Raw genomic sequence first — 12,161 nt, 5'->3', positions numbered from 1 at the left:
GCACCGCCAATTCTTGGGACGCGCTACCTGGCTGATAGTAAAATAATAAAAAAAGAAAAGTCTTGGTCGGGACAATTGGCAATGTATGAAGTATTTTTCGAAAGGAAGGGAAATGCGTGTGTCGAAAACTCGATCTCAATATCCGCGCTACTCAGCATAAATTGCAGATTCCTACGGATCTTTTACCGAAACTAGCAAGTTTCTACGCTTCCCCGGAAGAGACGGGATAAGAAAGAGTTTGCAAAGTATTGACGAAAAACTCGATCACTCCTAGCTACGAGAATACAAAAAGATGCTACCAGAGTTTTACACTCTTTTTATTCTTTATCATATGCAGGAGGATTTATTAAATTTTAGAACTTTAAATGTTGTAGAATAAAACTGGATTGAAAAAGTACTGCATCATTGTTTTATGCATAGAGGTAAATAAGAATATATCATCACAAGCGATAGGGTCAAATTTGACCCATGCAAATATTATGTTTTGTGGAAATATAATTCTTATCTTCTTTTACTTTTTTTCATTTTTTAAATGGTGTTTTTCACTTTGTAAAGCATCATTTTTTACTATGAATAATAGTTTATTTAAACTTTTTAACCCTTGAACAGTGGAATCTGAGTCAATCGAGATCCAAACTTATAAATCATGTACAACGATATCTATTAATTTAAAGTTAAATGTATAATTTTGAAAAACGGTAGTTGTTTCTGTTCTTATACGGGAGTAGAAAATAAAAATAATATGAAAATCAAAATTAAATTAAAATTGGAGCTCTCTCCATGGTCCGCCGTCCGAGAGGTAAAACAACAAAGTTTAAATTTTTAACCGATCAGCTGTTGCTAAATTTAAATTCAGATATTTTGTGCTTAAAATTTTATAATATGCATAGTATTACGCTTTCTGAATAAGTACTTTTAAATTTGTATACTTTTTCGCGTTAAAGTGGCAAGCGAATATAAAAACAACGACGATTACTTCAATAATTTAAGTTTGCATGAATTTTTAAAAATAAATCTTCAATCAAAATAGAGAAAAGGCACAGAATTCATTTGTAGACTTAATATTTTATATGGTAAATCTACCAATGTGAAATTCCAAAAATCATACAATTTTGAATTTAATCTTCTTTTCCTATTAACATTTATATTAAAAAAGAAAATTTAATTCGTATAGATTGTGAATTCAATTACGAATTGTAAGAATTTAATATTAGTTAGATTATAAAAGAGAATCATTTTGCATACTGATACACAAGCTTGAATTTCATATTTCTAGAATAAATAAATATCAATAAAACATTCCTTTGATAACTGCAATACCTGAGAAACTTTTACAACAATACTCTCCAATGCTAGTGAATAATCATTTGCAACAAAAAAAGGATTAACTATGAAACAGGGCTGGAAAGAGCAAATATTTGCCGGAACTTTATTCATCACTTTTATGGAATGAATTCATTCGTAAAGTTAGAGTTCACACTTTACAAAACACTGTGTACAAACGTCCGTAAACGAAATTCATGAACAATATTTGCAATATAATATTACCAACATGGTCAGATGCATATTTTATTTAAATGTTTAAATAAAGCTAGACAGTATTTTAATAAAATTTCATTAAAGAAAGACCTTTAAATACAAAATGCAAACAAAAGAAGTTATTCACAAATTTATTGAAGCAAAAATTATTTGTTATCAAATTTTCAAATATTTTCATTCTGTTCTAAAATTATTTGAATTAACAATTATTCATTATATATAGTCATCATTATAATCATAAATTGATATTGTAATAAAACAAAGGTATTCGTGAATAATAAATAATGTATTATTCAAATAATCTTCAAATAAAAATCGTTCATTATTCTTGAATATTTTAATTTTAACCGTAATTTATACCCGGAAATTATTTGAATGAAGAATTATTTATATTATGCATTCTATGTTTGTTTTAGAGAATAATGTAAAATTTTCCCTAAACAATGTTTATACTTATTATAAATGAGAAATCATATCTGGGACTTGATGCAAAAAGTGCAAATATCATAGTTTTGCAAAAATGAGTTCAATCAGGTACTGAGTTTATAAACAACTGCATATTCTACATAAATAACGATGATTTCAAATTCTATTCAGAAATGACTATAATAGCATTTGTAAATACATGCAAATGGTAAAATTTCATAAAATAAACTTATGTTTTTTTGTAAAAATGTTTTTGTACTCTTGCATGTCAGAATTTATTTAAACATGAATTTTTTAACAAATCTTCAAGTCTTAATATCTCAACTTTATATATATTGACATTGGTACTCCTGGCACCAAGCCAGAAATGTAATAATTACGTCAAATGCAATTAACAGTGAAATTATTCAAAGAATTACTAAAAACACAGTAATCTTAAAGGTCAGAAACAGTGTTCCTTTCGTACGGTTACCTCGTGTTTGCTGTCTTTAAAACTTCCACCTTTATTCACCTGCAAGTATTCGTTTGCGTAGAACTTTGTTCCAATATTTACCTACGCAGCATTCTCAGGAAAGTTTCACCTCTATCAACTTCTCGGATTTGAAGTTTCAACTAAATTTCAGCAATGAATAAATCGGCACGCGGATATCGCGCTCTTATGAAATAATGAAGCGGCGATATTGAGGCCAGGTAACTAATATTTTTCAAACTTTTACATGATTAACAAACAACTTTTGTGCTGAAAAAAAGTAACGAATGTTCCACTCAGTTGATCCACTCCGCCATATTACGTAAAAAGCGCCGACACGGTAGAAAAATATGTTATGCAAAAGTTTTAATTTCTTTGCAAGTTTCTTCTATTCTTTTTATAAAGTATTATATAATTCAATGGTACAATTGTTATTTTTTTTAAATTACTTTTAATAATAATATCTTTAAAATTAAGATTTTAAGAATTCCTTCTTCCCCTAGGGAAGCCTGATTTGATCGCGAGTGTACAATAACAATCATTATCAAAATGGCAAAATATTTTTATTAAGAACAGTTTTTTGAATTAGAAAATATTAATACAGAAAATTATTTTAAAATGATAAAAACTTTTGCATACTTATGTTACGTTGCGCGTGCGACGGCGCAACGTAAAAGGGAAAGATAAAAATTGGATGATATAGGTGGTTAAATTTCAATTAATTGGTTGGAATTCAACCCCCAATACCTACTTTCCTATTTTAGCGCGATGGTTGGTATCGCTGCCACCAGTCTCGAGCGTGTTAACGCTCTCGACAAATTAAAAGACGAAAGACAAAATTGATAAGATGTTAAAAGATTATAATTATTAGCCTTTCGTTGGGTTCGTTCAACGCTTGGTCCCGTACGGGACCCTCCTTGAATCTGAGTATGTTGGTAGGCGTGTTTGGCTGAAATGCGTGAGGTGTGTTTGAAATAAATGGAAACTGTTTAACTAAATGAAACTGGTTTAATTGTGAGTGAAAAATACTGTGAAATGCCAAAGTTAAGAGTTCAATAATTTAGAAATTCCGTTAAATTAGAATTACCAGTTTTGCAAAAATGTGTACAAGTGTAAAGATGCTTAAAATTAATTAACAAAATATATATATATATGAATATGAAAACACTCTGATATCACAGTTGAAACGTTTGATTAATGTACCGGTCGCGTGAATCGATTATTACAATTTCGCTTCCTATATTTAGCTGTAAAATCGGCGATTTCCGCCCGTGGTACACCCTAGCCTGAGAAATTCTCGTAACTCCCGAAAGAGCTGGACTAAGGTGCCCTTTGGATGATGGAAAAATCAGAATTTCGAAATTGTAATAAACGGAAAAATAATATTGAATATTGGATAATATCGATACCTCGTACGGTGGAACGATCTGACCTGAGAAATTCTCGTAACCCTGAAGGGCTGGACCAGATCGTCCGTTTTGCCAATCAATGAACGTCGTGATCGAAAAATGTAATTGAAACGACTTACCGTTACGCTGTATACTACGAAACAAGATTATAATATATTCGTTTGCTAAATTGCTCTGTATTCGCCTGATGATCTGGAACACCAAAGAAACGGTAAGACGTTGATCACTGCACTTGTCGCGGCGGAAACGAATTAAAACGGACGAGTACGTCGACGAGAGACAAACGAATAACGAATTACGATTAATTACAATTTATTACGAAAACGATCAATATATGATTTACGCGGAGTGAAGTTAATACGAAAACTGCGCGAGCAAACGGTTTAAAAAAAGAAAGAAATGATAGAAATTTAGGTAGAGGGAAAATTTAACGTGCGCGTCTGTGAATCCTTGTTAAGAATCGGATGTTTCAACTACCACGGCACTCTGCCTCGCTACGCGGAGGACTTTACCGCAGAGGAAATCTATCACGAATTCCGAACAACTCTGTCTCTCGGACACACGGGCTCCCGATCACGTACCTAACGATTGATCGATCAAGAGTGACAAATTTCGTGCGCGATCGATGGCCGAAGGGCCCGTCGCGCGAACATCGTCCTTGGAGGGGACGATTTGGCGAATCGTAGCCCGTTTTCGGAAGTGTCGCGTGCCCGGTGATTGGCTAAGACGCGCGAGCTAGACGAAGATCTTTCATCCCCTTTCTTTGGTGTTCCTTCCTTTTCTCATTCGTCGCCATGATAGTTTCAATGGTTTTCAGAAACTACGCAGTATTTCTCTTTATACATATAATTAATTAACGGCATTTAATCGAGATATAACTATTAGTTTAGTTGGAATGCAGAATGAGATTTGAAATTGAAATATAGAGGTCTTGATAGGAAACCGTCATCCGTACATCATGATCAAAATTATTCATTCCCGATTTGCAAAAAGACAGTATGATTTAATATGTTTAAAAGCGGATGATGCGCTTACGGTGGTTGTAACGCCGTGGCGAATTATGCAATCTATCGCACATTAACACTATCGCCTCGATGTACTCGGCATTTCGCATTTTATGAATTTTAAACAATTCTAAATCTGGCGAACGTTCCTTTTTTCAAAATTTGTCGTTATCGCTAGGCAGTTCTTAGAATTTCGATACAATAGTGTTTATTGCTTCGAACGACCCTTGATTTTCGAACGGCGGTCGAACGTTCGCGACGTTCGCTTTCGTAAGGGTTCTCAATTCTTACTTTCATTGTTTAAATTTGTTTTCATCCATCCACTCTCTCATACTATCGTTACAATCAGGTAAAGATGGTCCTTGTTGGACCGGCTGACGCTTTGTGCAACAGAGTGAGAAAGAGGTTTCTAACAAAAGAGTTATTACGATTTTCCCGCTTCTACGCAGTTAGCAAGGGAAATTCCCGAAATGCGAAGCACTGGCTAACTGCGTAGCGCTGGTGTTATTGCTACGGCTCTCTCTCTCGCTCTCGAGCTAATCCGAGTTTTTGTGCGTTATTACTGTATTCTATAGCTATTACTATGGCTGGCGACGATAGTTTCAAGGAGGGTCACGTAAACTATTGAAAAGAATTAAGCTCAAACTCTTCCCTGCACACCCCTGCATGAGAAGTCCTCGTAACCTCGAAAGGCTTGACAAGAATGTACAAGGTCGAGGAGGAATGGAAAGGTTGGCGGAAAACCGAAACACCCGCCTGTACGCCCCTTACATGAGAGATTCTCGTAACCCAAAAGGGCTTGATAAGGGACGCAAGGCGGATAAATTTCAAATTTTCCGCCGGGACGTAACACTTATAATAATACCTCTAATAACTCATGGAACTTCATAAATAATTATTGAAGCGGTTTGCATTCTCCCGCTACGACGACAGTAGCGCGCAACACGTGCTTTACTTTCACTTACGTTTTTTTTTGTTGTTTCTCATTATAATTAATGTATCAACTTTCATACCATGTAACAATATATATATATATATATGTCGTTTCCCAAAGTGGACAATCAAGGAGTTATTATTCTTAACATTATTAACATTACATAAGTATTAACAATTATTGTATAATTAATTATTTTTGAATTCTCTATAATTGGTTAATAATTATATTTACTCTAAGAATAATCAGAATATGAATTTTTTTTACCAAGATAAATAATCCTTTTCTCAAAAGTGGACAAATAATTTTATTAAAAGTGTTCTATGAGCGTAAAAACAACAGAAACTTTTGTATATCCTTAATAATTTTATTTCATTATTATAAAACCTATACAAGAACTTTTAGTATGCATTAGAAGCGTGAAAATCCTACGGGTAGTTGCATATCACAAAGGTGGATATCATCGACTACCAACAGTTGAAACACCCTCATATAACAATTAAAATGTGTAATTTAAAAAACATGGGAAAATCATAAACGAAACGATCGTTTACCGCGAAATTGAGGAGCGCGTTAATGCACTGGTGGTCGTGCGGGGTATACTGATTAACTCCAGAAGCAACCCTTTGATCTTCGCACGGTATACTCGAGGAAATTAGAAACACTCGAGGAATTTACGCGAGAGCCAGTTTCACGACTTACCTACGTATATACATACACACGGCGAACGGTAAGGTGTATGGATGGAATCGCTCGCGACAACGAGGCCCGATTCACTGATTCGAGGGTGCAACTAGCTTGAACCAAACGCGAAACGGTTAATGACACCATCAAGGAGAAACTTTGCCCGCCAACTGCATGTCGCGCCGTGGAAATTTACGCAGACTAAAGATGGGCGTGAGATGTACGGACAGATAAACGAACGACTAGGTAGATATATGGGGTGTTTCTTAATTTCCTGTGTCATCGTTGCAACATTGGGAATCAAACTGATTTTGAAATATCCTCGAATTTTGATAATTTCGAACTATACTATTCACAATACGCTTAGACACTGGATTTACAAATATCTATTTTTAATTTTTTCTTTTAATTCTTGCATGCTGGGTTATTTAAGACCCGCTTCTTTATTGTTACTCTAGACAGAGTGACTAAAAAAATAAATTAAATAAGTAAATTTTGATTTTTGAAGGATAGGTTTGATAGCCCCAGGTTCCAAAAATCTTAATTCGGTTCTGGTTGTAAAGGGTTAAAGCTAGAGGTGTGTGGGTACCTGCCCAAATCTATTCGATTTTATCCGAGCCGAGTGCTCGAGTACTCGCTCGAACCCTTTCGTCTTTACCGGATGCTACCCGATCCAATTACTCGGGTACCCGCCCGAACCCGCTCGGCTCAATTACTCCGGTACCTGAGAAACCCGTTTGACTCTACCCGAATCGACCCAATTGCTTGGGTACCCGCGAAACCCGTTTGACTCTACCCGATTCTACCCGACCCAACTGCTCGGGTACCCGCCCGAACCCGATCGACTTTACCCGAATCGACCCGATTCCTCGGATACCCGCCCAAACCCGTTCGACTTTACTCGATTCTACCGGACTCAACTGCTCGGGTACCCGCCTGAACCCGTTTGACTCTACTGCAATCGACCCGATTGTTCGGGTACCCGCAGAACCCGTTCGATTTTACCCGACTCGGCCAGACCCGATTGCTTGGGTGCTCGGTACATGCGGGCACATGTACCCCTCTAGAATTTTGGTACCCGTTACTTTCAAGGACCCGCACACCCTCAGTTAAAGTAGAGTATGAATCGAAAAGATTCCTTATGTGGCACAGAAAATTTGTGACAACCTGTAGTTCAAAGCGCGGTGACTTACGAATGCGATACACGCGCGAGTTGCGTGGACGGGAAAGAGAAGTAGTGGAGCAACGAGGGACGGGTGTTAAGCATCAGCACACTGAATACATCAAGTTCCCTGCGGTACTCTATAATGTCATGAAGCATGTACTTACACACTACCGTAAGATTCTTCTCGCCAGAGGCTGTGGAGAAGGTCGGCGCGTCTGCTGTAATTTCGCAACTGAACGTACCCGAGACGGCGAAGTCGATATCCCGCAACGTAACTTGGCTCTTGTTCGAGTTGTCAATCTGAAACAGAGGATCACAAAAAACACGTAAAGCGAACGTAAACATTAAGTAATAAACTAGACGAAGATTCTTGAATTCTTCATCTAGAAATGTGTTAAGTTGTTGAGCATCAAATGATGTGTTTCGAAGCATGGAAAAGCTGACATGATTTAATGACATAAAAGTATCGCAAGATGGTATTTCTGGTACATCATTTTGAAGCTTAAAGACTGGTAAAAATAACTGTATAATCATTTCATCAATATTCTTAACACAAAATAGCTAGTTCCTTTGAGAAGTCAATGTATTAACCAATTTACAGTTAGCTTACTTATTACAGTAAGTGCAGTAGTGCACTAAAAGGACATGAATGAACCTTTTGTAATAGTAGTCTGCCATCTAAGGGTTAATATATGTATATTGTAAATATTTTGATCATACTGAGAAACTTGCTGGAGGGCAGTACATCTTAGTAATTAGTGATGATTTTGTAAATCTTCCTGAACCTTTTAAACCTTGAAATGCAAAGCTGCTTTGAGGGATACATTTGTAAAGAGTTTGAAAGCTTTCAAACTTTTAAACTACAGACATTTTTAAAGCTGTATTAACATTTTAAAACTTGGAAGCCCTTTGAGTTCCTTGTATGATGTATGTTTCATTTCTGGATAATTATGTAGTACAGATGGAAAGGGACTATGAGTTGTGTTCCTTGCAAAACTATTCAAAGGTGTTCCTGGTTTACAACTGTTCTGACTATTTGGAACATCAACAAAATGAGGTGTGAAACGAGGTGAAATTGGTATCACCGGAAATAAATAAATTAAACAGATGAAATAGAATCAAAAAGCAAAACAAATATTGATAACATGAATGACTCTACTCTACAGGTACTGGTTATAAAAAACCCCAGTTAAAATTGAGGAAAAGTCTGGTCCCTAACAAAAAAAATTATATTAAACCAACGCCTAAAATTAAATAATGCAAAATATATCAATATAAAATGTACAAGAACTAGAGATTAAGAACAAACGCAGTTGAATGATCATCCGATACTTAAATTAATGCACACAAGAGAGCTCTCTTACAATAAATCGCAATCAGATGGTGCCCAACAGACGTCGCAGCAGATTGTCGTGGTTCTTTCAAACAACCCTTCCTGATCACAGGAAGCTTCTCCACCAACCGGGAACAAGGTGCCCGTAACCACGCGGCACTAACTTCGCCGAACTGTACCATATAAGCACTGGACACTGCACACAGTTAGCCATCTGATAACCTCCCAAGAGATCGCCGGGCCGTGCAGACACAAAAGACAGCACCTAGTGCTTCACACGCTCGATTGCAATAACGTCCGTCAACAGACCGACACCCATCCAAATATCAACAAAACAATGAAACTTTGACCCAACCAGTCGCACAAAAAAACCAGGACGTATAATCCACACAAAGCACCGATCACGATCACAGTCCCGAATCGTTCCTTCCGCCGACTCGTCGCTCGCGCCCCTCGCGGCGCCAAATTCAAACTATGTAATCGCTCGAGCGATACATGCAACGCGCGAAACGCGAACAACAAATATAATATATATTTTATATTGCAAACATTGTTCCCATTATGGCTTTATAATAAAAAAAAATGTGTATAACAAAATAATATTAATTCTTTGATATTTTGTGATCGAAATTCATTGTTAATGTATTTACTTTAAACATTTCAAAAATTAGATATTGAATTATTTTATCGTTAATTACAGAGATAAGAATTAACACGTTAAATGCCGCGGGGGTTACCGGTGATCGGCATCGCAAATTACACGTACTCCAATAATTAAAACGATAGAAACATATTATTTTTAATAATATTGCTATTATATTAATAATGTAAGGCACCAAATTAAAAGATTGGTATTTGAAATTTAAAAATTAACTACTCCTGTTTTTAATAATTAGAGCTTCAATACGTTTCATAATAAATGCTCACTTTCACTGCGGCAATCAACGTGTTAACGATAGACCATCTGGGTGGGGGGCATCGTTACTTCCTGTAGGGTAACGTACTTTGCTCGACACTGTACATACATCAGATTCAAACGATTGTGGCCGAACTTTCTTTGATTAGCGACCGATTTCATACGGTTATCGGTTCTTTGGCAAATATTTGTATGATTTCGTGAACCATGGTTTTGAATTCAAACCAATAGCAAACACACTGTCCAAAACTAAAGTTCACGAAATTCTGTAAACATATTTGTCAATAAATCGGAAAACGTGTGAAGTCGACTATTAATCAAAGGTAGTTCGGCCACAATTGTTTGAACCCAGTGTGTTATGTTGCAAATCTGCTATATAAAATAGTATCTTTACTATAAATTTCTTATATCTTTTAAACGTTTGTAGTTATAAATTTTATTCCACATAATGTTGAAACTGTTCAACATCATGCAATTTTTCAAGAAATAAATTTTTCAAATAAAAACATTTTTTATTGCCCCAAATTATATTTCTTTTCAAAATTAAAAAGAACTGATGAAATGAAGGGTTAATTTTCTATTATTTTTGTTATATATTCATTCATAATTTTGATACTACAATAAATATCCTTCTCATAATTTCAAAATTTTAAGTGCTTAATTTAATATATCTGCCAACAGCAAATACTACATAAATCAAACGTATTTTTAATTGAAGAAACACGAACGCGAATGGTATTAATTTAATCATACCGCTTCTTTGTCCAATACCTTGTCAAATCTCCGCACGAATGAATATATGTCCAGTAATACGTAAATTATTACTAACGATTCCGTTTCAAAGTGTTAGCCAATACGGATTGATCAGAATATTCGAACAAAAGCTTATTATTTCGAGCGAATCCCAAACTAAACGAGAGTTCAATTTACACGTTGCAATTTGCACCTCGAATTATCTGTTCAATCGTTAGCTGCTTTTACCTCATTGTCTTCACGTGTTCACCTCTAGTTTTCAACTTATAAACAATTAAAATTCCACATCTAGCTGTGAATTACAAATCAATTTATATTTAATTGTGAAATAATGAAAGGGAGACAAAATATTAAAAATTGTTATATGGCATTATAGTTATATTATTTATGCAAAGTGTAAAATGGAAAGTTCATTAAAAATGTTAAATTGAAATTATAAACTTGTGCTCTCTTTTGAAATAAATAAATATTTTTGTACATTTGATGGTAAAATAAAATCTTTCTGATAAAACAGATGTTTCAAATTTCCAGATGTCTATTTGGTAGATATGACACGACCTGATACATTCAGATATTAAAAACTGAACCTAAGATCAGTAAAAGCAACATGTTACATGTTAGTGAAAGATTTTACATTGATTAGAAGATTGTACAGTGGACTCTCGTTATATTGCCATCTGAGTTGTTTGACTTTCACATGAATTTTCAATCGTAATAGTGTCGCTCTTACACCACCATCTTCTATTTTCTTTTCTCCTTTAAATGAGAGCTTGGAAGCTTCCACTTCTACAGCCCTGTCTATGGCAATATAACGAGAGTCTACTATATGTAACAATTTTCTGGAAATAAATATATTTTTTTGTAAAATAATAAATTATTCTTTACTTAGGCTATACACTTATATTTTCGACTAAATCCATTATGTTATATTTTCAGAACCGAATTAAGGTTTCTGGGATTAGGGGCTATCAAACTTTCGAGGGCCTCCTTAGTTGATATACGTGGTTAAAAAATTAAAATTTATTCTAATTGAATAACATCTGATTGTAGAGAAAAAAGGCAACAGTACCTAAACAAAATTTTGTTTAATATTTTTTGACATAGTAAATGAATGGCTTAGAATGGGACCAGGGGCTATAGCACCTCTTAGATCTCTCATTAATCCGCTACTGTACATATCAATACTGTCATAACATTGTTTTAGCAATATTAATTATATTCATTAATAAAAGAACTTTTACAAATATTGTAAAGAATTTTCAAATTTAATTTTCTCGAAAACGAAACTGCAGATGAACAAATTTTTAATTTATTTTTTCACATAGAAACACCCATTTAAAACTACTTCAATTAACTATTCTTCAGAAATAAGAAATATTGATTAACTGAATTTGGCAAAATAAGCAAATCTCTGTATCAACCGTATAAAAATAAAGAGAAAGAAAATTTGTTCCCCTCTACTGTACGTACAGCCAATCAAGGGTTAATGTCGACGCAAGGGTGGCCAAGATAAAGGGTGCTTTTTTACT

General features: G+C 34.8%; 1 protein-coding gene across 1 annotated transcript in view; it reads right to left on the bottom strand.

The window, feature by feature from the left end:
* LOC117604310 (uncharacterized) overlaps positions 1–12,161 on the bottom strand; it is a 247,136-nt gene that overhangs the window by 120,955 nt on the left and 114,020 nt on the right. The window contains exon 3 of the mRNA XM_034324642.2: positions 7,795–7,930. Coding sequence (XP_034180533.1) covers positions 7,795–7,930 — 136 coding nt within the window. The remainder of the gene's footprint in view (positions 1–7,794; positions 7,931–12,161) is intronic.

This window comes from Osmia lignaria, chromosome 9 (genome assembly GCF_051020975.1).
Source record: "Osmia lignaria lignaria isolate PbOS001 chromosome 9, iyOsmLign1, whole genome shotgun sequence".
Taxonomy (NCBI): Eukaryota; Metazoa; Arthropoda; class Insecta; order Hymenoptera; family Megachilidae; genus Osmia; species Osmia lignaria.
This window is presented reverse-complemented; position numbering and strand designations above follow the sequence as displayed.